This window comes from Acinonyx jubatus, chromosome C1, assembly GCF_027475565.1.
Source record: "Acinonyx jubatus isolate Ajub_Pintada_27869175 chromosome C1, VMU_Ajub_asm_v1.0, whole genome shotgun sequence".
Lineage (NCBI taxonomy): Eukaryota > Metazoa > Chordata > Mammalia > Carnivora > Felidae > Acinonyx > Acinonyx jubatus.
The window spans coordinates 137,512,759-137,540,521 of NC_069381.1; the positions used below are offsets into that span (position 1 = coordinate 137,512,759).

General features: G+C 43.6%; 1 protein-coding gene across 1 annotated transcript in view; it reads left to right on the plus strand.

The window, feature by feature from the left end:
* The window catches only part of KIF5C (kinesin family member 5C), a 162,661-nt gene that overhangs the window by 108,340 nt on the left and 26,558 nt on the right, over positions 1-27,763 (plus strand). The window contains exons 15-23 of the mRNA XM_027055825.2: positions 1,954-2,100; positions 8,389-8,577; positions 11,849-11,966; positions 14,168-14,244; positions 15,574-15,683; positions 17,967-18,068; positions 18,295-18,355; positions 23,281-23,352; positions 25,989-26,093. Coding sequence (XP_026911626.2) covers positions 1,954-2,100; positions 8,389-8,577; positions 11,849-11,966; positions 14,168-14,244; positions 15,574-15,683; positions 17,967-18,068; positions 18,295-18,355; positions 23,281-23,352; positions 25,989-26,093 — 981 coding nt within the window. The remainder of the gene's footprint in view (positions 1-1,953; positions 2,101-8,388; positions 8,578-11,848; positions 11,967-14,167; positions 14,245-15,573; positions 15,684-17,966; positions 18,069-18,294; positions 18,356-23,280; positions 23,353-25,988; positions 26,094-27,763) is intronic.

Genomic DNA, 27,763 nt, shown 5'->3' on the forward strand with positions numbered 1-27,763 from the left:
ATTGAAATGGTAGTTCATGTAGGTGACGTTTGTCTACACATCCCCGAACTGCATATTGTTTCATATCCAGGGGATTTATAACATTAGCGCGGATGCCTTGTGAATAGTCAAGAGCATGCAGACTTTGGAGCCACAAAAATCCTTGTTAAAATTTCGACTTTATAACTATTAGGCCTTAATGAACACAAGTAAACTTCATGAGTATTTGTTCCCTTATCCGTTAATAACATACACCTTTCAGTGCATGAGAATTAGTGACAATTTGTATAAAGCACTTAGCACAGACCTGTGCATATGCTACAATACCAATAGATAAATCTCAAAATGTTATATAAACAAGTGAGAGTAGGTGACCGAAGGAAGGTGTGGGTTTCACTCTTGTTTGTACCTTCCTGATGGAAACTCATTCCTTCCACACACTTTCTTGTCCTAGCCTAGGACTGATTGTCGTGGTGTGTTTGTCATCCTGTTTTACACCAGTGCTTCAGTCTGCACATTTCCTAAATTTCAGATTCTCCCAGTCAAAGATGCCACAGGTTCTGCACAATGAGCTAGTGTCAAGGGACAGGGAGCACTTGGTGACGTGGCTGGTGGCAAGATGTTTCCATTTTGTCCTTTTCTACTTGGAAAATGGGGGGTGGGAAACCGAGTGACTCTAACTGGCTGCCCTTGGCACCTTGGCCCAATGGCCTGCTATCATAGGATTGTGCCTAGCCTGCTTTATGGAAGACTTCCAGTCCTCCCAGGCAAGGGGTAGCAGTTGGTGCAGGAAAGCTCTAACCTGCTGACTGTACAGCTGATGAAAAAGGCTCCTAACTCCGTACATTCAACTGCATGAAGGAAGACTTTTAAATGGCTTTCCAAGATGTGAACTATTGCTTCTGTGGGTTTTAAAAACAAAACGAAGTAAGTGGTGGCAAAACCAAAAAAGAAACAGAAAACAAACCAGAAATCACTTAGGAAAGGAGGAGACTTAGATTTTCTCTGCTTACTCTTTTCTACAGGATTCTTTAATTAGTCCTTCATATTATTTGCTTCTCAAAATGATGGAACATTTTCCCTAATAGGGTCCTTATTTTCTGCCAAGCCAAAGTATTACTAGACTGGTATGGGGTACTATTTTCAGTCAGATCATTAAAAAGTGCTCTAGGAAAATAGCTGTATATGGAAGAATTTCATAAGTGTCTTTGCATTGACCTCCACAGCTCTGAAATTTAGGGAAATTATTTTCTTTGCTGGCTGAGTTAATACCAAGACACCAAAATATGACTATTCTACTGATGTTGAGAGTTCGTTAAGTTCGTTGTAAATATCTACCTTCTGGTAACATACACGAGGGATGGGAAAGAGATGGGTTGTTAATGTTTGGCAGTAAAATGGAGCTCCTGCTATATGTTGAGACGAGGACTTGACTCATTTTAAAAAGAGATGAGAGTGTTCAATTCAGCTTCACTGTGAAGGTTAGAAAACTTTTCATAAGTTGTTTTCTAAACTGATGAATGTCTCTCTGGGCCTTCCAGACCCATCTATTACTGCGAAGTCAGATAGGGATCTGGAAATGGCCTAGGGAGCAGGTTGGTTTGGAAATGGGGGTGGGGTGTTTGCAGGTATGTTTGGACCCTGGAAAATGAGGACCAAAATGGAACATCTTGTGGGTAGGAAGATGTGATCACATGCTGTCAACCTAAGGGCTCCCTTTGGGCTTTATTTTTTAATAACTTATTTCACCACCCCAGAGATTGTCACATGATATGTCGATGAAACGTACCAGGCCATGACAAATTCTCCTTTTTTTCTCAGAGAATGCAGTGTTCCACTACAGTTCAACTTACATTGAGATCGCATGAAATGATAGAAGAACTCCATTCTACATTATGTTGTCATTCTTTGTAGTACCGTGGGTATGAATTGATGGGCAGCTCTTTTAATTTGCTGTTAAAATGTGTTTTTCAGACTACATTGACAACCACACAGAGAGAGCTGAGCCAGCTACAAGAGCTTAGCAACCACCAGAAGAAGAGGGCTACTGAGATCCTGAATTTGCTGTTGAAGGATCTGGGGGAGATAGGTGGAATTATCGGCACCAATGATGTGAAGACTGTAAGCCAGCCCTTCCTTTTGCCCACCCCCCCCCCATCCGTGCTTATAACGTGTGATCCTAAGCAAGCGGTGTCTGTGTTTTATTCTCCTAAGTATCTAATGCTCAGTACAGTGTTTTGCACCTGCCACCTACTTGTTACTATTTGAACAAATGAACCAAGGGCTGAATGAATGACTAAGAATGGTTTGGAAAAGAAGAAAAAAATTACCTTTCAAGTAGAAGAGATGTCTTCAAATTTTGGTTGGCCTTATGCAAATTGTGTTATTTCTCAAACTTATATGCCAATGTCACAGAAGTTTGGGATTGGATAGGTTAAACAACACTTCTAATCTCAGAATTGTGTTTCTCTTTTTCTGTGAGAACCCAGCAGAATGAAAATTCCCCAACCAATTGGTATGAATTAGGAAAGCTTTCAGCTGAAAGTAATAGGATTCTAACAGTGGCTTAAAAAATAAATCCACATTTAATTATTCACAATATGAGAAGTCTAGAATTTGCTATTCAGGTTGTGATCTGCATCGCCTGGGAGTTTGTTGGAAACTTGGAGTTTGTACAGACTCTCAAGCCCACTGCAGACCTACTGAAATTAGAATCTGCATTTTAACAAGATTGTCCAGGTCATTCTAACCTTATTAAAATTTCAGAAGCAAATTTTGGTCCAGTGTCCCAATGATGTCAAGGATTCAGGTCTTTTCTTTGTTTCCTTTCTGCTTTTGTTAGCTTGTTACCTTTTTACATTCTTAGAATTTTGTCTCGTGGTAGCAAGATAGCTGCTATGGCACCGAGCATCGTATCTTCGCACAACCACATCCAAGGCAGGATGGGTTGAAAAGGCAGCCAGTTTCCATCCAGGATGGAATTATATCCCAGAAGTCCCTGAGAGATGTCCCCTTATACCTTACTAGCCAGAATTGGGTTACATGGTCACCCCAAATTGCAAGGGAGGCTGGCAAAGCAAAGGGAAATAGTATTGCAGTAATTGGCTTCAACGAACCGTGATAAATCCCCTGGAGTTGTGCACATTGGTGCTACTGACAGCAAGGAGTAAGGGAGGTGGGAAGAATGGGAGTGGTATGAAGTTTTCCATGAGCCAGGAATAGAGGGACAAAAGAGTGTGTGTAATGTTATCAGGCAAGAATGGTTAACAATTGCCGCAGTATAAGGAGATCGAGATTTTAAAAAATGGCTTTATTAAGGAGGTATAATTGACATAAATTAAGCTGCAAATATTTAAAGTGCATAGTCTGAAAAGTTTTGACATATTATACGCTCATGAAACCATTACCAAGTAAGATAATGAGCATATCCATCACCCCCAAAAGTGTGTGGGACTGTTTGATCTAATCGTTATGCTAAAACCACACTGTTTTGATTACTGTAGCTTTATGATAATAATACAGCACCTTGTACAGAATAGCCATTGATAGCTGTGGTGGATTTTGGCAAGCCAGGGAATAACATTATATTGTTTAACGTCTACTTCACAAGGCCCTAAAATCAAATTCTTTGAGGTTAGCCCTTTAAAAGGCTGAATTCTACCTCAGCCTTTATGGGCACACTCAGGGTGTGAGTTGGGATTGTTAAATACTAGAAAAGGCTCCCCAGATTCCTTCTGTTTATAGACATTTCTGGGAAACATAGAAATCCCTTCTTAGATGACATAACAGATCTAGGCTTAGAGTATACAACCTTTTGTAAACCTAATCATTCTTTCATAGAACCTCTCTTGTAACTGCATATCTCATGAATCTTTGCAAATGAATCTAATTTTAGCACTGAATTCTCAAATACTACAAGATTAACCCTATTAAGATCCAGTTTGGTGATTTTATATATGGGGATTTAATTTTTAGAAGCATGCTGGCTTTGGTGTTGAGCTATAAACTTCTGAGATTTGGGTGATTAAATGGCCCTTGCAATATGAAGGTGGAATTGATTTATGAGAAGTTAGTGCCTGCTGCTGATAACGATAAGGGAAGATATTTTTATGCTAAGTTCTAAAATAGAGCTAATGAGAAATGCTAATGAAATCAAGAAGTGTCTGGGTGCTTCGGCATTAAAAAAAGAGTCCTTACCTTTGGGAATCTGAAGTATGATTGAGATTATTTTTAAATGCTCAACTGGATGTTTTCCGGATATTTTTGGATTCCAGACATTGGATGCCTTAGTTAATTTCATTGATAACTAGTTATTTTCATTGATAACTCTCACTCAGAGAGCATCATATTCTTAATCATTATGAAGTTTGTTTTTTCTTACAGTTATGATTTAATCATTAGGGCAATGAGAGCTAAAGGGGAGGGGTTATGGGACTTTGGGCAATTTCACTTCACTTCTTGAGGCTTCACTTTCCTGATTTGTAAACTAACGAGATGAGCCCACATTATCTTAAAGGTCAGCTCATAAATGTCATGAGTTATACATATATTTTTTAAATCTATATTTTGGGTATGGAGTATTGGTTATGAGTATTCAACTAAAGTAATTCTTTTATCTAAAACAATGATCAGATCAGGGAAAACTTTGTCAGTGATCCTGTTTTCTGTTCCTGAAACCCTATTCAGTTCCCACAGTCCCTTCTTTTTTTTTTTTTTTAATAATTTTTTAAAAATATTTATTTATTTTTGAGAGAGAAAAATACAGAGTATGATTGAGGTAAGGGGCAGAGAGAGAAGAAGGCACAGAATCTGAAGCAGGTTCCAGGCTTAAAGCTGTTAGCACAGAGCCTGATGCAGGGCTTGAACTCACCAACTGAGAGATCATGGCCTGAGCCGAAGTCGGACGCTTAACTGACTGAGCCACCCAGGTGCCCCCAACATGGTCCTTCTGGTCGTACCTTGGGATAAGGGGAAAAGATGTCCTCACTTCAAGAATACAACAGGCTCAGACAGCAGGGAAATAGAAGAACCCACATTTATCCAGCTTAATCATGTCTTCAAACGTTTTTAGAGTTCAGGCAATACTTTGTTTAGTCAGCAAAATGAGACCAACAAATGATGCCATGAGCCTAGAGTTGACTTTATCTGGGTTTATTAGTGAGCTTCCTCTTCTTGTCTTGTTTATCAGGCTTTCTTTAAAACAAAGATTTCCAGAAGTCTAACCACACACCAAATAGAAAATTGAGGCAGATTAAATGAAAGGGATTGGATTAACTGCCAGTTTTTCTTTTGACTTTGGGTCTGGGGAGGTGGAGATGAAGAATTTTAAGCATCAGGGACCCTGCTATGGCTGAGCAGAGAGCAGGATAAATGCTCCAGATCCTGGGCCTGATCAACCCTCATCACCAACAGCGCCACTCCCGTCAGCCTCTTCAACACAGCCTTGGGTCTGGAGGGTCCAGGGTTTCGGGGTCCCAGCCCCCAGCCAGAAAGGTGGCCCCCAGGAAGTCTAATGTCTCCAGTCCCCTCCTGTCCTTCAAGCTCTCGGAAGCAACCGCTTCAAGCCTTAGCTGTGTGCTGCACTGACAAAGCAAATGGACATTTCTGGGCATTAAAAAAAGAAGAAGAAGCAGCAAAAAAGGACTCCTAGTCCCATTCTGACTCTTAGGTGTTAGAATGTGAACAGTCACCTCACCTGCCTTTTACTTGGCCTTGAGATGGCACCTTGCGTAGTCACTCCATGCTCTAGGGACCTGGAGTGGTGGGTATGGAGGTGACTTCTAGTAGGCGGGCAGGCAGCATCTCATGCCCATGTGAAGGCAGTCTTTTCTTCTGGATTAGTCATCTCTGTTGGATCATGCAGTTTAGTGTGTACTGTTGGAGTCATTGTCAAACCCAGGGGAGAGTTATAAATAACACTTCTTGATTCTTTTTTTTTTTTTAATTTTTTTTTTTAACGTTTATTTATTTTTGAGACAGAGAGAGACAGAGCATGAACGGGGAAGGGTCAGAGAGAGAGGGAGACACAGAATCCGAAACAGGCTCCAGGCTCTGAGCCATCAGCACAGAGCCCGATGCGGGGCTGGAACTCACGGACCATGAGATCATGACCTGAGCCGAAGTCGGACGCTCAACCGACTGAGTCACCCAGGCGCCCCTCTTGATTCTCCTTTTTGAAATAACAGTGTACTGGGCTTACTGAAAACTTTACATTTACATGACTGAATATATGAACTCTTAAGTGGTTAAAACAAAACAAAACAAACAAAGCAAAAACAACAAAAAGGCAACCTGATAGTAAAACCATTTGTTTGGAGTATTGTTTGTTTTTTGTTTTGTTTTGTTTTGTTTTGCTTTGTTTTCATCAGACTTAAAACCTTTTAGACCTCCTAGGACAAGAGTGGGCTCCAGAAGTTATGGTTCTGGTTTGGGGGGAAGAACATCCAGCTTTCATATTGGAGGAAGCCTATTATTGTATATGCTCTTTTACTCTTCCCCAGCGCACACATCTGGGCATGGAGTATACAAAGTGTCCTCGTCTACAGACAGAGCTGGAGAGGAGGAAGTGCTTGTTCCCTTCCCAAAATTCCATGCCTGTTGGTTCAGTGTTTTTCCATGAGGAGCTGGTGTAGGTTGTGAATTCCACATGAAAGAGATAGATGTTCGCTTACCTTTCTGGTAAGCTGGACCACATATAGGACATACCTGGTGAAGCTCAAGAGCAAGCTTCTCATGTCTGCTCCACGTTGGACCAATCACAAAGGCACAACAAAACTGCATGGAAAGATTAGGGGTGTTTCTCATCCGTTATCTCCATGCATGCTATTGGGTTGAAAAAGTAATGTGATGAGGAATGGTGTTGGGAGGCAAATCATTATTGGCAGTCGGAATTATAATTGGCTTAGCAAGAAACTCCATTAAAATAAGATGGTAGATAAGATTCTAGATTTTCGTTCTGTTAACATAGATTCTGCTTTGTGTTGATTGACACTGGAGTCATTTAACAAATACTGTTGTGGAATTCCTAGGGGAAGGTTGACCCCAGGTTACAATACTGTACAGTATTACAGTATTTTGTCAGCAATACTGACAAAAGTAGGCAGTTGTAGTGTGGAACATTAAAACCATAGTTGGAATCATTGTCTTTAGAACCAATTGAAGCCTCTATTTGTGGGCTGGGTACTGGACAGCTCTCTTGTTTTCTCCTGAGGTGCTAGGATGCCCTCTGGTGGTTAAACAAAATATGCACACAGTTACTTTGCTTATTTGGTCCATTGCTCTTCAAGAGCATCTTTGCCTCTCTGCAAATGAGCTTCTATCCCAAGTACCTTGCTTCAGTTTTTGTTTCCAGTTGAGCTCTGAAACTCAGACACCAAATATGAGATCGTTCAGGAATGCTGGCTGTCAGAATCTATCTTTCTAAAGGTGGATTCAGACTGTTAAATTCTCAGGTAATTTTAAATAATGCAAACTAAATTCTTGTTTCCTTAGAAGGGGCAGGCACAGAGGGGCACCTGGGTGGCTCAGTCGGTTAAGTGTCTGACTTCAGCTCAGGTCATCGTCTTGTGGTCCATGAGTTCAAACCCCGCATCAGGCTCTGTGCTGACAGCTCAGAGCCTGGAGTCTGCTTCTGATTCTGTGTCTCCTTCTCTCTCTGCCCCTCCCCTACTCAAGCTCTGTCTCTCTCGCTCTCAAAAAATGAATATATGTTAAAAGGGGGGGTGTAGTCACAGAGATGGAAATATTGATTGGTAGTAAGTGAAAAGTCATGTAGGAAAACCTTCATTTGGTAGCAACACATTCTTACTAGATTTTTTTTTGTTTAATTGAAGACTATATAGAAAATCCTTTTTTGTTTCAACAATTGCTTATAGAAGCATATTCACAACATTATTCTACTTCTCTGTCTGAATAGCAGACTATAGAGAACATAACTGAAATTTTTATTTGAGTTCTTATAGGGACTCAGAGTCCCCTTTAGGAACACTGGTGCTTGTAGTTATTCTAGAAATGTAAGGTATAAGACATTGAATGGAATACCTCATCAAAGTTAGCTCTTTTTAAGTATTCAATGTCTTTTTCCTCTGATATCATGTCTTTTATCTTACAAATTAAATGTAATCTAATTTTTTTATTAAGGATTCATTGATTAAGGATTATATTTAGTAGAGGTTTTTAAGTCAGTCTTCCCCGAGGTTTCAGAAAACTTGGGGGATACACACACACACATGCACACACAGTGAACATACAAGTAATTTTTAGTGATCATTTTCAGCTTGTGGTCCTATAATTAGGGATCCTTAATCAGAAATCCAGAGACATCTTGAGGATTCGTGGACAGATTTTAGGGGCCCCATGAAGCTCTGGAAATTGTAGGCAATAGTTGAGCATATTCCTTCCTGTGCTCAGTTGGCAGATGTGAACGGAGTCATTGAGGAGGAATTCACCATGGCCCGCCTGTATATCAGCAAGATGAAGTCGGAGGTCAAATCCCTGGTGAACCGCAGCAAACAGCTCGAGAGCGCCCAGATGGACTCCAACAGGAAGATGAATGCCAGTGAGCGGGAGCTGGCAGCCTGCCAGCTGCTCATCTCCCAGGTAGGTCACCCCTCTTCCCCTTATTTCACTCCCTTGACCTCTTGAAATCTGCTTCCTCTGTGCTCTTACTGGGACAGTACACGATTGGGTACACGATAGGGATAGTCGGTGGACTTTGCTTTATGTAAGACTTGTCCATGGCCTCCCCAGGCAATGAGAGCCCAGGCTTATTCTTAAGGCCAGATTTTGTTGTGTGAATTGCACGAATTCCCTTCAATCCCTTTTTAAAGGATGTGTCTACATATCCCTAACTATGTATGGATACAGAGGTAGGTAGGTAGAAATCTGTAATGAATGGATGAGATGGGATAGAATCTAAATCTCCTATCACCTAAGGCAACATTCCTCCATCTTTTAATCCCTACCACAGGTCCAATTTAATATGTGAAAACAGAAACTGTTGCCACTACTGCTATTATTAATAATAGTGGCAGGTAACATTCTATTGAGTGTTTACAATGCTCCATACACTGCACTGAGCACTTTACATGCATTATCTCACTTGATCTTTAAAAAAATCCTGGTGGGCAGGTTTTATTATTATTATTCTTATTTTTCAGATAAGGAAAGTGAGACTCAGAAAGATTAAATATATTCTGCCCAAACTCATATAGCCAGTGCAAGGCAGATCTGGGACTCAAACCAAAGCTTGTGTGAACGCAAAGGCTTGAAGGGATTTTCAAGCCCCGGGGCACGTTTCCTCTGCCCTGGGAGTAACACTGTTCTTCTTCCCACTGGAATGGCATTTTCATTTTAGGGAGTTGGTTTCAGAAGACGGCAGTCTAGTTTCTGGTCTGCCACTGATATCTGAGCTGGGTGTTTGGGGTTTGAGGCTTCTGTTGAGTGTTACAGGGAGAGCTGCTCACTGCCTTACACCAGGCATTAAAACAGCTGAAATCATTTGCAGGAATCTGATACCAGCATGGAGTGGAGCATCAAATAATACTGAGAGGCAGACAAAAGCATACTTCATTCTGGTATGCTTGTAAACACAGTAATATGTAATCATAGAACCAGCTCTAGCCGCCTCATGTCCCGCCATAGTAATCTAAGAGACGCAAATTAATGCATCAAGTTTTCATTTTATAACTGATGTAATAAGCAAAAATGTATTGAAAAGATTATTTAGTGCTGGTGTGTGATAGTGAAATTTATGTACATTGCTGAGAAAAGTGTAATTGGGTCAGTCCTTTTGCAAAGCACCTTGGGAATCAAAAACCATACAAATGTAAGTACTCTGGTGCAGGAATTTCACTTACGGTATTTTCACTGATAATGAAAATGCAAAAATTTTATTTTATATGTTATCATTTCCTGATTAAAATATGAAAAGCCTGTATGGAAGATGTTAGGTGCAATGTTACTTACATTATAATAAAATAAAATACCCAAATACCTATTCATAGGCTGATAACATAAAGTTGCATGGGAGAATGCTATGTAGCTCTTACAAAGTATTTATGAAATTCAGCCATTTGAAAAGTTTAATTATATAAAGGTAACCGAAAATGAAAATGCAGAGTTATATTTATGCTTATGCCTTGCAACTTTATACAATATGCATTCATACAGTTAAAGATCAGGAATAGTCGATAAGTTAAGAGTGGTTTATGGGTGAAATCTTGCTGGATTTGCTTTATTTGACATTTTTATGATTTAAAAAACTTGAGAAAATAATAAACGTTAGGGCATGATATCCAGGTCACCTGTTACACTGATAACATGTGATTTTGGAAGGTCCCACCCCTAACATTTGAAGACCAAGGCAAGAGTGCAAATCGAGGTCCCTCAGTCTGCACCCTGCTGTCTCCTCTTTTCATCTTGACACACCAGCTTCCGTGTCTAAGTCCCTTCTGCACTGTCTGTGAACTGGTGAAACTGTGTCACTGTCAACTCTAATCTGTATAACTTGATGACAGAAGCTGCAGTGTCAGCCCTGGGAGTGGGCTTTAGGGCCACTGGAGTAGTGAGTTTCTGCATTTCCAGTACCCAGAGTGTGGTCTAGAAGGAGACGTGGGTCCTACATGGCACACCCCCTTAGCCTACAGACTCTTGGCTCAGTGGAATGAGTGTAGCCAGAGGCCAGCCCACATGGGGTGCTCTAAAGTATGGGGCTCAGGATTGAGGGCTCAGTTGCCCAGGTCTTAGAGTGACATTGACTTTGGGCATATGAGAGCAGAGTCAAGAATATTTGAATGTTTCAGTGTTACAGGATACCTACGTTAGTGCTTTCTACATTAGCGACCAATGCAGCTTTCTTTTGGATGCTGCTTTGTAGTCTCTTACAATTTACACAAAGCCAAATATTCAATCATTATTTCCTGGGGTAGGTTAGACCTTGGCTGTTTATTTTCTGACACGATCTAAGGAATCTGACAAAATATTTCCAGCTAAAATGCTATTACCTTCCTCGTTGACACTCATCCTTTTCACCAAAAGCTACACTTATAACATGACTGCTCCACCTGAGTCCATTTCCCAGAGGTTATTTCATTAGATTAGAGCTCATTCTCCAGGGTTTTCCTTCCTTAATGTGAACACTGTACATCTTGAGGGAGGGGTGTCTACCTATTTCCATCTGCTTAGAAGGGCCAACTGTCTTTATTCAGTCAATGAGCTCCCATTCATTCATTGGTCCCACTAATATTTATTAGGTATCTACTCCATACCCTCATGGAGCTAACAAGTAAAAAGAAATAGATAAGTCATGTAGAAGTTGGATGCTGTAACAAAGTGTTGGGACCTGAGTGATAAAGATTCTGGGAGGGTAGGCGGGAGCACTTCCTCAGGAGAGGAAAATGTAAAATGCAAGGTCCCCGACACAGGAATTGGTGTGCTTGAGAGACAGAAGGAGAAAAGACACAATGTTTGAGTTCCGAAGACAGAATCCACAGGTGTTGGTTCAAAGAATGAAGCCCTCTTCCCTACACATTTTCCCAGTCCTTTCTCTCTAGCACACTCTGTTTTCTACAAGGAGACAAACCAGCTTGGATGTTGGCATCTCGCTTAAGTGGATGGTGAGGAGGGGGATGGCCATCAGAAGGGTCTGTAAGGAAAGGGGCAGAGAAGCACAAGGAAGAAACAGAGGACTATGTTAGTCTGTGATCCCAAGTCCCAAGCAGAGGGCAAATATGCATCCTTTAGGTGTTGGTACTCCAAAAAGGGACCCAAGAACTCCTCTGTTGCATTTTCCCATCAGACAGTCCCAGGAAAGTCAGGATGGCAGTTATGGTCACTCATGCCTCCTTTATATCTATTTGCTTATTTAAAGCATGAAGCCAAGATCAAATCCCTGACAGATTACATGCAGAACATGGAACAGAAGAGGAGGCAGCTGGAAGAGTCCCAAGACTCACTTAGTGAAGAGCTGGCCAAACTCCGAGCCCAAGGTAAATAATTGACTACTTTGCAGGTGTTGAGCTCTCGACCCACATCAGATACTCTCTAGTTGGCTGAACTCATGATGTTTAGTTTTGCTCAATTACAGCACTTCTAGATCTACTGAAAACAATGGAATAATTGCGGGGTGAGCAGAAAGAAAGAAAGAAAGAAAGAAAGAAAGAAAGAGAAAGAGAAATATCTACAAGACTGCCCCCACACAATATTTGCTCCTCTTCCCTTTTTTCCTCAGTCCACCCTGCTTCCCGAGTCAGAATCCTCTCTCTTTTCTACTTCCTGCCTCCAGTCTGTCACCATGGCCTGTCCATTTGACCTGCCAGATGCTTCTCTGCTTCTGCTCATCTCTGCCTTCATTTTCACCATCCTTAATCCTAATTAAGAGTTGTGGCTACATCCATCTACGGACAGTCCCACCCCATCTTCTCCTGGCCAGCCACCGTGTTGCTTCCCAGCGGACTATTCTAAAATCACTTTCTGTCTTGTGCCAGCCCCATGCCTGTGCCCCTTCCATGGTGTCCCACCGCTCTTAACATAAGGTCTGAATTTCCACCAATGGCTACCTTTACCTTTATCCTATGAACAAGCTCTTCCCTTTGCCAGGCAGCCTTCTGATACTCTTTGCTTAGGGAAGTGCCTGACACATAGGAAACACTCAAAAGATATGAATACATAGAAGACATTCAAGAGAGGTAACTAGAAATGCAGAAGCCAGAACAGGATTAAGAATGTATGCATTGCAGTGAAATGGACCACACGTACTATGAGCTGCAATGAAAATTGTTAGTCCTTTTAGGAAAGCATTTTGAAAACAAATATTAATAATCGTAACACTTTTTACACCTTTTGATCCTCATATCTCAAATATTCATTGCAGAATTCCTTGTATTAGTTGGGGGGAAAGAAAAGGAAAGGGCAGGAAGCCACCTAAATGCCCAACAGTTAATTGAGCTACAGTATGTTTTTTAACAGAACACGTATTGGGGGTGAAGTATGTGGAGGCTGTACAGCCAGGCTTACGATGCATCCTTAAATTAAGTAAAGATCATAATATGCAATCTTATTTTCACTGTGGTTATAGCATGTAGGAATCAATGGATGCTTGTGTTCCAAGGCCTGTGGATTAATATTTAAAACGAAAATGGTTTTGATAGGGTAATAGGATTGGTGATGATGCTACCCTGTGTTTATTTCCCTTATTGTTAATATAGTCACTTGCTCAGTAAATACACTTTTTTCAAATGCTAAGGCAAATTTAAAAAGATCAAGAACATCCTCACCCCCGCTATGACCTTGTAATGTTTTCTTCATGTGATAATGGATGAATGTTAGAGACAGAGTGTTCCCCCTAAGACTTCACACAGAAAAGAACTGTTCTCTCCTGTAAATGACTTCTGCAGTGGGGCCACTGAGTAGAAATAAAACAGGGGTGAGAAGATCTGAAATAAAGTGGAGCAGACTAGATAGAAAGCATAATGACTTGAAAGTCACTGTTTTAAACCATTTTGCTCCTGCCCGCCATCCCACCTCAGCCTGCCATGGTATGCTCAGGGAGTGCTCCTAAAAGCAAGAATAGGCTGGGCTGGCTCCCTCTGGAGTGTGCCATGCAGCAGCCCTGCCCCAAATATGGGGCTTTCCTGTTTAATCTGGAGAGTATTACTTTATATTTCTATTTCTCTCTTCTTAGCCTTAGATTATGTTTACCTGCTCTAGATTCTTAGAGAATAAACAGCTTACCCATGGGAGGTAAATTAGCTCTTTCTGGAACTCTAATAGTGTCATGAATCCAAATGCCACTAACATTCACATGGTGCTTTGTGATCTACATAGCAGGTTAATGTGTACTGCCTCGGGGCTTGCTCACCGAGGCCAGGTGGGGACCGGTTGTCCGAGGTGTGAGGTCATAACCGGCCAGGTTGGTTCTGACCTAGAGTGGCCCACTCCAAGTTAGCACCTGTCCCCGACAGTCGCCCCTCCTGCTGGAGCCCTCCTCAGCCAGAAGTCCTCCTCCCAGTCTTGGATACATACCATGGGGTGTAGTCGGTGATGTAAGCTCACGTTTCACTCTGTGGCCATTCTTCCTTTTTTTTTTTTTTTATCTTTTTTCTTTTAAGTTTTTTTTTTTTTTTTTTTTAACTTTTGGATGTGAGTCCTACCAGTTAAATCTTAAATCATCATTTAAAATTCAAAACAGAAAAAATGCACGAAGTCAGCTTCCAGGATAAGGAAAAGGAACACCTGACCCGACTGCAGGACGCTGAGGAAATGAAGGTGTGTATGCCACCCCTCCCATGGAGCCCAGCACGCATTCGGACCGCACTTTCTTGTTCTAGGGAACTCTGTCTCCTTCAGAGATGTGTGCGGCAGTGCGGGAGGGGGAGGGGAGTGGGGGTGCCGATGCCGGGCAGTTGCAGCCGGTCTCACGGCGTGGCCCGGCGTAGGACTGAGATGGAGGTGGAGTGTCCAGAAACCCCACGAAGTCCGTAGTAATAGCCACGTTGCTTTGGTACATGTTCCTTCCCCATTCCCGGTGCAGAAGGAAAGAGCAGGACCCGCCTCCCCTCTCCAGCCCCCAGTCCCTACATGGGCCACACTGTTGAGGTTAACTTTTGAAGAAGTGTTTGCCCTTTCTTTGAATGAAAGAAAACATTTCTCCTCTTGACATTTTTATTTTCTCATTTTTTTTGAATATTGATTTTATTTTCAGGAGAGTGCAAGTAGGGGATGGGCAGGGAGAGAGGGGAGGGGGGCAGAGGATCCAAAGCGGGCTCTGTGCTGACAGCGGCAAGTCCATAGTGGGGCTCGAACTCACAAACTGCAAGATCATGACCTGAGCCAAAGTCAGATGCTCAACCCGCTGAGCCATCCAAATGCCCCCTCTCCTTGACTTTTTAAAAGAAGCACTCCAAATTTGAGTTTCCATCTTACACATAGAGATCTTTATGTTTGGTCACATGTAAAGTAGTGAAGGAAAATGTAGGATGAATGACTGGGAAATAAGATTTTTAGGTGAATAAAGTGAGATATGAGAAAATGTTGAGTTTTACTTCATTTTAGGCAGACTACTAGTCCCTTTGGATGTGAGCCCATAGTCAAAACAGTGCCCGTGGTATGATCCTACCCCAGGCTCACCTTGATGGGCCCCTCTCCTGGTTTCATATGGCTTTGGTGAAGAGCTCTCCTTTGAACATCACCACAAATCTGTGCAGTGGGCAGGACTGGGGCAATTATCTAAATTTTACAGATGAGGCAGTGTAGCTCACACAGGTTACATGGCTTGTCTGAGGTCACCTGAGTAGTCAGAGGTCCATGCCCTCTGACCTGGCTAGAGAAGCCATGTAGCCTGGTGAGCTGTAGAAGGTCACGGATAAAGCTTTTTATTTAATTGATGGACTGATTTGCTCCCAGGGCCCACTCTGTTTTATGATAGATCTTTGGGTTTTGTTGTGCCAGTACGACAAGGCGGGTTCTGGGGGCCCCAGTTTTGGGACCTGACAGCCGAGGGATGTAGGGTAGGAGGCAGAAGCAATCCAGGGCTTGTCATAGTGTGGGCTGTGAGCCAACGAGTGGATGACACATCTCTGCTGGCCTGGCTCGCAGAAGGCGCTGGAGCAGCAGATGGAGAGTCACCGGGAAGCTCACCAGAAGCAGCTGTCCAGACTTCGAGATGAGATCGAGGAGAAGCAGAAAATCATCGATGAGATGCGGGAGTGAGTCGGCCCAGGGGCTCTTGGGATGTGGGGGCAGGCATGGCGTCTTCGGCCAGCCTGGAAGGATGCGGCTTTGAGCTGAGGTCTGCTCGCCTCGCCCTGTGGGCCTTGGGCTCTGCCCTGGGCCGCAGTGGGCTACACATGCGGCTTCCGACGTCTGTTTTCCCATCTGGAGCTGAGCCTCGGGGGGCTCTGCTGGGGCAGGTGGCAGGCGGGTGCAGCCGTCCTTCCTCGTGCCCAAGGAGCTGGGGTCATGTTGGTGACTCAGCTGCCCTCATAGGTGGAAACACCATCTGTATGAAAAAACATATTTAAAAAAACCCTCAGTTGGTCCTGACTCCGGAGTTCTGATAGGTTAATAAATCCTCCAGAAAAGATAGTCAGCTCCTGCTGCCTCCTCACCCGAACTCATAAATGCACCCTGCACAACCCTGAGCCACCTGGTCACATGTGCACACTTTGTAGGGACCTGTGTCTGTGCTCGTGGACCTGTGGCATTTGCCAGAATGGCTTCATTGCAGCTTGTCTCTGGGGACACCCCCCCCCCTTCAGGGCCATTTTCCTGTCCTGTCATGGCCACTGAAGAACCCCTGCTCCATAATGATCTCTCCCCTCTTCCTCTCTTACCTTCCTGCCTCATTGTCAAAACAAGTCACCAAGCTGGGAAGTACTTTCAGGATCCTCTCCTTGAGGGTTCTTAACATTTTTGCACAGTGAGTCCCTTGGCAATCTTTGAACCCCTTGGCAGAATAATATTTTTATTTGTTTGTTTGTTTGTTTACTTATTTATTTATTTAATGTTTATTTTGAGAGAGAAAGAGAGAGAGAGAGCAAGCACACAAATGAGGCAGGGGCAGAGAGAGAGGGAGAAAGAGAAAATCCCAAGCAGGCTCCATACTCGGTGTAGAGCCCGACACGGGGCTTGATCTCACGACCTCGAAATCATGACCTGAGCCATAATCAAGAGTTGGATGTCTGACCGACTGAACCAACCAGGTACCCCTAGAATAACATTGTTAAATGCCACAAATAAAAGATGCAGGAAAACAAAGAAAACCAGTTATGCTGAAATACATTTCCATTCGCTAACACCTCCCCCGCCCCTGCCCCCTGCTCATTGCCCCCAAGATATAGACTAAAGGCTCCTTCCACTCCCGCTTTCTGTAGATGAAGAGCCAGATTTCTATATGGGAGTCAAGGTTAAATGAGTTACGTAGGGTCACACTACTAAGTAGGAATCAAACTGAAGTTAGAGTTTAATTCTCCAGGCTACTGATCCAAATCGCTCTTCAGTGTCTGCAAGCTGCTCGCACAGCATATTTGCATTTTAAAAGAGGAGAATGGTAACGAAGCAAAGTGTAAGTGTTGTGATCCTGGCACACTGTCTACCGAAGGCAAGCATTTCGTGTCGTCTTTCCTCTCCTCGTTTTGAACCATCCCCGTGCTATTATTCAGGTTGTTCTTTCCCCTTCAAGCATGTCCTGTGTTCTTTATTCTGATTAATCACCCTTGACATGTTTAACTGGAAGGGGAAAGGAAGGAGGGAAGAGGGAGGGTTGGTAAATGAGTTAGTCAGTAGGTGTAGAAGTTTTGTTGGCCTGTGCCTTTCAAGCAGACTCTGAGTTTTTCCTTCAGATAGTGTAGAGTCTGTTCCTTTACAGATGTACAGGCCTGGCCATACAAAAGATTTTGTAAATACTGCATGCAAGTGTTGACAAAGTGCCCCCAACCAGATGGCGAGTTTCCCTTTTGCAGCAGCCCCTGGGCTTTCTTTGTATTTTTCTCTCTCTGTACCCACTCCTTGAAGACTTCACACAACTGTACCTGTGTCAGCCAGGAATTTGGACTTAGAAAATGTTCTCAGATCATCGGACTAGAGAGGCAGGGAAGGTTGAAATGGCCAAATAAGGTTTCCCGAGTGTGAGTGCATGCCATCTGTAGGGCAGACAAAGCAGAATTCTTCTGACTGTGCTGTCTTTCTCTGTTTTTAAAATATCGGCCCTTTTCCTATCTCATTATTTTCCCCCCAAAGCTCTTGCACAAGCCAACTATAAATATATTCTCAAAGCCTTATGTTTCATGCCTCTGAGATGTTCCCAGAAATTAGTTTCCACTTCGGCAGGGAGGAAGCTGTGAGGTTGTTCTCTGATCCCTCAAAATCCTCTAGAATTGCCGCCTTTATTGCTCAGAACTAATGGGGTTGGAACAGAACCATGTCTTCGGCTGGGTGACTCGGAATTTCAGACTAATGTGGACTGTATTGCTTTTTCCTCTCAATTTCAGTTTGAATCAGAAGCTGCAGCTAGAGCAGGAGAAGCTCAGTTCTGATTATAACAAGCTGAAAGTGGAAGACCAAGAGAGGGAAATGAAGCTGGAGAAGCTCTTGTGAGTGTGCTTCAGATGTTTCCCCAGCTTTCTCTCCTCCCTGCAGGGTCTCTGCAAGCCTGCGTCCGTGATTCAGATTCCTAAATATTACGGTTAGGTTGGGCCAAGGCTGTTTGTGTGCATTGGTTTGTTTTGTTGATTTATCCGTAGGTGCAAATGGAAATCTCTGATGCCCTTTTGCTGGTTCATAATTCCTTTTTTTGTTTGGTTTTGTTTTTTGTTTTAGATTGCTCAATGATAAAAGGGAACAAGCCAGAGAGGACCTCAAGGGGCTGGAGGAGACAGTGGTATGTCAACATGTTTCCCAACTCACTGTCGTCTCAGAGACCTGATGAGTTTGTGATTTGTTGCGTTTGTTTATTCTAAAATATCACCTGTGCCCACCTTTCTCACATACCGTCTTAGACAAAACGTTTAGGCAAATTCCATATATTTAGACATTCCATTTAGAAAGAACATTGTGTGGAAAAGTGAGAATTGTAGAATTTATTCCCCAGCTCTTGACACAATGATTAACCATCAGTCTGTCAGTCCGTCTGTCTGTCCATCAGTCCATCCATCCATGCTTAGTGCTGTGACCATGCAGACCCAGAGTGAGAATGAAACTGACTTGCAAATCAATCACTGCAAGTTTACAGGTTTTGCACACTATAGATTTTTTTCCATTCAGCATTCAAGAGCACCTACTAAGGGCTGGCATTCTTCTACGTGCTTGGGTTGCATCAATAAATGACAAAGATAAGATCCTGGCACTTGTGAAGCTTACCTTCGGCTGATGGGGAAGACAGATAGTGAATAATAAGGGAGGAAATCATGACCTCCATTAAATGGTTCTGGAAAGTACACAGGGTGGTTGCTGGCAGAGGTCCCATGAGAAGGTGACTTTTGAGTAGGAACTTGAAGCAGGTGAAAGGGCAAGACTGGAAGGGCCTTCCAGGCATAGGCAATAGCCCATGCCACGCCCCTGAGGTGAGCCCATGCCTGGTGTTTTGGAGTGACAGCAGGGAGGTCAGTGAAGCAAGGAGGAGCTAGGAGGTGGGCACAGAGAGGTCAAGGCAAGAGCAGGTGTAAGCTGGGAAGGGACTTGAGACTTGCAGGGTTTGGGGTAAAAGAGTGACAGATCAGAAGGGCTTATTATTTGAAATCCTGGTTGTTTTTCTTCATCCTGCATCTGAATTCGTGACGTTTGTCTCCACTGGTTGACTTCCATTTCAGCTGCTCTGAGGGCCCTCGAGAGGCCTTCAAAGTGCCACACACAGCCTGTGTTTGAAGACAGACCATCCCAACCTAGGCTCTCAGTTTGGTGAAAACATGTCCGGTCATTTAGATACAATTGTTCAGATAAAGTCATACATTTTGATTCCACTCATGTGTCATGTGAATTTATGTGGTATTGTGCCTATCTCCAAGAATCTAGTGACGCTAGGCTGTAGGGCTGGGCCTGGTTCCGCACTCTGGCTTCTGAGTTGATGTTAGTTGCCCCTTAAAGCCAGGTGGAGGGACTCAGGACAGAAGTCCTGGTGCAGTCCACTCAGGACAGAAGTAAGATGACTGTATGCAAAGGATCTTGGGCCTTTCCAGCATGGTGGAGAAGATGGTAGATGGGGCTGCTGGCTGTGGGGGAGACTGAAATGAAGCTGTGAAATTGCAGAAGTGATACTCACAGTTATAGATGATTGTAAAAATTCAGGAAAATATTGAACTTTAAAATGGTACCGTATTCCCACTAGCCAGATATAAGTGACGTTTCAGTACCTTTTTCCTTTCCACCCATGAACTGCCCCTGCCCCACTTGCTCACCTGCCATACCTGCCCTTCATGCCCTCCCACAGGTGCTCTCTCACGGTCACACTCACACTCGTGCAAAGTCACTTGTCCTCTCGTGCACTCTGGCGCATGCTCACACCCCACAGTCTGCAGTCCCTTCCTCACACTCACGGGCATTCACTTCCATGTTCTCGTGTCTGTGCACTTCCTCGCGTGCTGGCCCCTCCCACCCTCACACTCACCCATGTGGCTCTTCTCTCTTGCTCTCACTCAGCACTCACATCACACACATTACGCACATTCACATTTTAAACCCCAAACTGGAACCTCATGGCATCTTGTCACTTAACCTGCCCTCGGAACCTTCCCTAAACTGTAACTGTTCTTCAGGAACAGGCTCGCTGCCCTTGATTGACCTTCCTAGAATTCTCCTTAGCTCAAGGCCTCTGCTGGCTTGAGTATTTGGGCAAGCTGGGGGGTGGAACCTGCTGTCCAGGGGTAGGAGTGTGAGGCCCACTCCAGCAGATGACATTGGAAGATGTTGAGGCAGCCATGGGGCTTCGGGGCTGGTCCTCTCTTGCTGTGTTGATGGGCCTTTTGTTTTTGCCTCTCTGGTCTCGCCCTCACTGTCCCCCGTGACAGGAAGCTAAGCCTGTAACTTTTACACAGAGGGCAGCAGCCTGTAACATGGACAATTTGAAAGAAGGGAGTCAGGTAGAGTGAGGAAATGATAATCTGCTGGTGGAAAATTCATTGCTGCAGGAAAGCCAAATGATAGCTGCCTAAGCTTAAATGTGCAACTTGTAAACTATTTAAAAAATTTTTTGTTCATGCTTATTTATTTTTGAAAGAGAGATAGAGTCGAGCAGGGGAGGGGTAGAGAAATGGAGACGCAGAATCCGAAGTGGGCTCCAGGCTCCAAGCTGTCAGTACAGAGCCCGACATGGGGCTTGAACCCACAAACCATGAGATCGTGACCCGACCTGAAGTCAGATGCTTAACTGACTGAGCCACCCAGGTGCCCCATCTTGTAGAATATTTTATATTTTAAACATCTTGAAGCCTGTTCCTTGTACCTGCCCCTCCTGAACTGCTGAATTCACCTAAGAGCAAACAAAAATGAGATACAGTTGCCAAACTCAGGACTCCATAGTATTTGGTACTTAAGCCCCAAAGAAATGTCTGGCCCTTTGACAAGGCCCCCGTGTCTTCTTTTCCCATTTCCCTTTGGTGTGATGGCTTTTTTTTTATGGAAAATATTTGCTGTGATTACAGTTCAGCCAGGAATAAAATCCCTGAAGCAGCAGAGAGAGCGTAGAGAACAGGGGCTGGGGGTCTGAGCTCTGTGGGCAGGGGCCTGAAACAGTGTCTGCATAAACGTGGGCTCTGAGCTGTGCCCCTGTGCCTGCGCTGGAAGGTGGCTAAGCCTTGGACAGGTCCGATGGGCATTGCATCCAGAATAACAGGCCTGCTTGGCTTCCTGCAGAAAGGAATTTGCCACATCTGAGGAAGGAATTGACTTCAGCTGCTGCTTATTTCAACACAGAATTGCAGACTTGGACCCAGCAAAAAGACCTTAAATTAACACAGAACTGTTATTCCAAGAAACTTAGTGTTTTTGTGTCTTTATGGCCTGTTTCTTTTAAAAAAAAATTTTATAATGTTTATTTATTTTTGAGAGGAGGGAGGGGCAGAGAGAGGGAGGTACAGAATCCAAAGCAGTCTCCAGGCTCTGAGCTGTCAGCACAGAGCCTGACACAGGGCTTGAACTCAGGAACCGCGAGATCATGACCTGAGCCGAAGTCGGACGCTCAACCGACTGAGTCACCAGGCAACCCCCCGCCACCTTTTTAAAAAAATTTTTTTTTCTTTAATATGGCCTGTTTCTTTTTTTCTGTGAGCATGTGTGAGCTGCATCCCTTGACATTCTGTGTTAAGTCAACTTAGACAAATTAAAAAGTATAAATGTAAGTTTATCTCTCTCCTCCCTTATAGGAAAATATTTTGCAAGGAACTAATCATATCTCCTGTAGTAAATATATGGAGAATTAAATGAAAGTAAATAGCATGATATTCTGATCTTGTTAACAAAGGTCACCAGGTTTGACTCACACCCTTGTCTTAGCAGTCTAGTTCCTAAGGACTCATTTGTAGAAAATAATTCAAAATGAAGAAAAAAAATACCCCCAAGAAGTTAATTACAACATAACAATATTATAACAACAGAGGGAAACAGTAACAAAAGTATACGATAAAAGCCTACTGAAGAAATGGATGTCAAATATGATGCATCAGTATGTTAATACTAACTAGTGTTTACTGACCATTACGATGTGCCAGAACTGTTGTAAAAGTTTTATAAGGATTATCACATTTAATCCTGACAACTGTGAGGCAACGAGTATATTTATCCTCATTGTACAAATAAGAAAACTGAGGCACAAGAAGGTTAGGTAAGTTGCCCAGGGTCACGTGGATAAAAGGCCCACCACCTGCTTCATCCATGAGCTCTGTGATGTAAAGCAAACGAACATGAACTGAGACCAGCAAGGGGTGTGGAAATATGAAAAATGTCAGGATGGGAGAGGTTGTGGGTAACTTTCCTTTTACACTGGTGTTTTGTATAATGTGTATGTGATAAACTAGAGGAAAAAAGGAATCCCTTCTGGTACAATGCAGGCTATTAGGAATTTTGGGGAGAAAACTTTTTTTTTTTAAGATTGTTTGTTTGTTTGTTTGTTTGTTTAAGAGAGAAAGAGAACAAGTGAGGGAGGGGAAGATAGGGAGAAAGACAAAGAATCCCCAGCAGGCTTCGTGCTGTCAGGGCAGAGCCTGATGTGGGGCTCGAACCCACAAACCGTGAGATCATGACCTGAGTGGAAGTCAGACGCTTAACTGACTGAGCCACCCAGGTGGCACACGAGAAAACTTTTTTTTTTTTAATGTTTGTTTGTTTGTTTGTTTGTTTAGAGAGAGTCCAAGCAGGGGAGGGGCAGAGAGAGAAGGAGACAGAGGATTTGAAGCAGGTCTGCACTGACAGCAGAGAGTCTGACGTAGGGCTCAACCTCAAACCGTGGAATCATGGCCTGTGCCAAAGGACCTTACCCATGAGAAAGCTTTTTAACTTTTGTTTTTGAGGGGAGAGAAAAAGTGCTATTTAGAACTCAGCAAATGAGTAGGCTTTGTTCTAGTTTACATTTCATTGTTTGAATTCCCGTCTCTGGCCCTTGGGATGCTCTTGAGACAGTTAAGGGGGTAGACACAGCTGGTGAGAAAGTCAGGGAAGTGTGGGAGCACTGTGGCCTTACTGGCGGACTCATAGAGCATGTATGGAAAGGTCTGGGTCATTGGGTCAACCAGATGTTGATGGTGTGGCACCAAATCCGTCACGAATTCACTGTTTCCCCCACCACCTAAGTGGCATTTTAACAATCTTCTCTTCCAGTCTCGAGAATTGCAGACTCTTCATAACCTCCGGAAACTCTTTGTCCAGGATCTGACTGCCCGGGTCAAGAAGGTGAGTTCTCTTTTGTGTGAACAGGACTGAGAAGAAAAGAAAAGATGGCCAGAAAGAATCATTTTCAGTTGAAACATCACTTCCTTAAATTGGGGCTGGTTATGCTTAAAAATGAATTACTTCAAGCCAGAGAATGTATTAAAAGAATGTACCAGAGGCAAAACAAAACAAACAAACAAACAAACAAACAAAAACCAAAATCAAAACCAAAACCAAAAAAAACAAAAAACTTGGGAATATTTTTCCATCTGATTTTTTTCTTCTTAGTAAAAGGAAGTTATAATCCTCTCCCTGGCCCTCATTTCAAACGAGCACATATTTACCTGGCCGCAGTGTGAGAGCTGCTGTGCATGATGCGGGGAAAATCCAGAGGGGTCTTATCAGGCAGAGTTGCCCCAAAGCCCGGTGAGCAATGCCAGAAACCTGTAGCAGTTGGAGGCGAGAGCACCCTGTTTGCCTGTGATGAGGCCATGGGGGGCTAGGTCAGAGTGTGTGAAGCACCCTGACATGTGTCTAATTTGTTCTTCTCGACACTGGTGTAAGTGGTTCTTACTGTTCTCTTGTTAGTGGAGACAGGCTCCGAGGTTAAAGAACTTGCCCAAGGTCACATAGCTGGAAGAGCCGGAGGTAGGATTGAATCCAGCTCTGTGTGACTTCTGAATCTGGGCCTCTTTGATCCTCACACCTCACATGGCGATCTCGGGGAGTCACTGTATAGCAGGTCCCACAGCAGCTTGCGGAAGTTTCAGGAAGGAGGGAGAGGTGGCAGCAGTGAGGGGACTGCTCTTTAAAAATGTTTAAACGTGATGGAAGAGGAGCAATGGTCCATATGCAGATGTGCAGTAGGACAGAAGGAAGGTGTATTTGGAAGTGTGTGTGTGTGTGTGTGCACATGTGTCTGTGTGAAGGAGCCAAGGGAAAGAGGTGAAATATATAAGCAAAGAGGAAGTGATTCATGGGGTCAGATCTGAGAGGGACGGAATTAATAGCACAGATGGACATATTGGGCTTGGTATAAGGGGAAGGGATATAGTCTCCCAGAGAGGAGTAGTGGAGAAGTCAAGATGGGAGACATTTGCAGGAAAATGCATAACAGTGGAAAGATGCATCCAATGATGCATCGATCTTCTCAGTTAATGTGGAGGCTCAGTCCTCAATGGAGAAGGAAGGGAAGGAATGGCGAGGCCACAGAGCCTAGAGCAGGCGCCAGCAGCGTGGAGCAATTTGTCAGGGATGAGTGAAAGGATTGCTGAGCAGCGGTGTGAGCGTCCAGCTGAGGCTCAGAGCATGAATCTGCCGTGGCCTCTGACAACTTGGTTCTAGCGAGTTTGCAGACCTGCAAATGGAAACAAAGGAAGGCAGAGCCTGATAGGAGAGTCCAAGGGCTGAATGGCAGTGGCGGGGCAGGTAGGTAGTGACCACAGGCATCAAAATAGAAATGACTGTCAGACCTGGACCAGGTAGGCAGGAGAGGCCAGAGCACAGGGGACAGAAAAGGAGACTGGGGAGGTTAGGCAAGATCTGAAAAGGCTTAGTCAGAGGGAGGAGGGGGTCCAAGGAAGCTTAAGATCAGACTTCCCTGATTTCATGATGTAAAACTCTCGAGGAAGGACCTAGTTTTATTAGACCAGTGACTCTCAAAGTGTGATCATCTGGCCAGCAGCCTTGGCATCACCAGGATGCTTGCTAGATTTTCAGGTTCTCAGACGCACCTCAGGTCCACTGAAGCAGAGACTGGGGCTGGGGCATAGCAATCTGAGTTTTAATAAACCCAATCTGAGTTTAATTTCCCTCTGGGTGAAATTTGAGAACCCTGGATATAGATGGAAGAGACACGGGTCTGAGATGCATGTACCGCTGTTACCTCTCAGAAGAAGGAGGGATGGTGGTCTTGTCCATCATCAGATGGCACAAGCATGTCTCACCATTTTGGGGTCCAAGATGTGCTTATACATGTGTTTCTCAACTTATCTGACCACTGAGCGTGGCCCTGCCGGGAGGGAGGTTTCTGTCAATCTTAAGATCTGTTGAATTTCCAGAGTTTTTCCAGCAGATGCCATGCTCAGATGCCATGACTAGTTTGAAGTAGATTCATTAAGTAATTTCATGGAATCGGAAGCTCAGGCGATAAGCACAGGCCATTGAGACTTCCCAGCAGGACCACATACAATTGCCCTCAGCTTACTGACTTATCTCAGTTGGGATATTTGAAATTAAATTTCGGTCTTGGGTTTATATCTTCATACTGCTTCTTCTTATGAGTTTTGGAACAGTTCTTTTGAAAAAGAAAAGTCTATTTGCTCCCCTGCAAGAAGAGAGAGGTGAATCTCACAGGGCTAATCTGTATCTTTCAAAGGAAGATTGGAGGTTTTGTTTTGTTTTGTTTTTCAGTTCTCTAAAATATAACACTTGTGAAACCCTTGACACGGAGCAAGGAAATTAATTGGGAAGGTCATTGAGTCTCAGCTTTCAGAACCTCTTTTTATTTTCACTTTCAGAATAACCTTTGGTGGGATTGGGGTTGTTTTTTTGTTTTTTGTTTTCTTTAAAGAAGATTTAGAGTGTTGTCCACCTTATGCTGGGGCTGCGGGCGGGCAGTGTGCTGGCCTGCCCGCTGACCCCTCATGTTGGTGCAGAGTGTAGAGCTGGACAACGATGATGGAGGGGGCAGTGCTGCCCAGAAGCAGAAAATTTCCTTCCTGGAAAATAACCTGGAGCAGCTCACGAAGGTTCACAAACAGGTAGGAGAGTCGTGCCAGCTTCCTTCTGCTTCTCATATTCTCCTGGAAAGAAGCCCTGTATTCTCCTGGAAAGATTTGGCCGCAGTTCTGGGAGAAGGCTCTGACATCGAAGGCTAAGGGACTCTGTCACCACAAGACATTAGTGCCAGACTTGAAGTCCTTTAGTCTTCAGTGACTTCCCTTATATATAAAATTCTTTTGTCAAAGGCAAATGGAAGGAATTGAGTTTGAGCTCTTGGGCTTTGGGAGGTGGGGTGTTCAGAACCCTGTCTTTCTATCCTGTCTCCAGTCCCAGCATTGGACCTACAGGCTGCACAGAATGTCAAGTGAATGCCATGGAGCTGGTTCAGTCCCCTTGTTTTTTTACAGATGAGGAAACAGACTAGAACTAGAAGTAACTTAATTCATTTTCTCTCTGCTCTGTCGCCCTATTTATTGAGCACCCTGTCAGGTTCTTACGATGCTCTGGACTTTGTCTAGAGGGACAGCAAAGTTCACGGCCAAGCCTACTGGTGATCTAGGCGGTTGTCTTCTCTCTGTATAAATGCTGGAATGTTCATGTTTTTCCTAAATCCTAAAGATTTGGGCTGTGATAAAAACAGTCCAACTTGTTAGACCACATGGATAAGGTGATGTCATCTCTCTTTGACTTAAGTCCTCTTTGATATTACTGATGGTGGCATTTTTCCCCAAAGGGAGGACGGCAGATTCAACATGGTTGAAGTCACTCATGCAAATTGTTGATGAGAAATATAAAAGCAGAAACTGCAAGGGAATTTGAAATAGGGCTCTGAGATTAATTATTTTATTTATGAATTCAATGAATATGTTTTAAAAATCTACTCTGGAGCTGCTGGTTTGCCTATGGGGTTAAAGAATGCAGGTGTGGACTCGGGATAGGTAACCTTCGTTAGCACTTTCTGATTTTCTAAACTTTTCTTGATCCACTGGGATTCCCACAATGGTCCTGTTATATGCTATCCTTTTTTATGGGTGAGAAACCTGAGGCTTGTGGTGGTTGGATGACTTACCAAGTCCAATGTCAGGAAATAATAGAACTGACTCTTGAACCTTTTCTTCACCTGGGGCCAAACCTGTTGCTCCTTTTTGTTTTCCTTCATTATCTTTTTATTTAAAAAAAAAATTTGTATGCATTTATTTTCTTTAATTCCAGTATACTTAATACAGTGCTCTGTTACTTCCAGGTGTCCAGTATATCAGTTCAGCAATTCTATACATTACTCAGTGCTCCTCACGATAAGTGTATTCTCAATCCCCTTTACCTGTCTCACCCATCCCCCCACCCACCTGCCCTCTGTCAACCACCAGTCTATGGCCACACCACCCCACACGCCCCCAGTCTCACCTGTTGCTTCTTAATTGAGGGTCTTAGGTAATGAAAAAATGAGAAGTACCCTGGAGTTACCTGTTAGCCTTTGGATATGTTGCTAAGGGGGTCCAAACCACATGCTGGTGTAGACAACATGTCCTGCAGGGAGGAGCCCTTCAGGGAGCTCTAGAACATGCATGCCTTTCACCGGTGCTTTTGAACTTGCTTTGTTTACATTTCTCAGCTTCCATATGCTAGCATCTGACTAGTCAATTTTCCTTACACTAGTTCCCCCACCCACTCAAACAAAAGAGGAAGTAAATCCTGCCCAAGTCTGAAA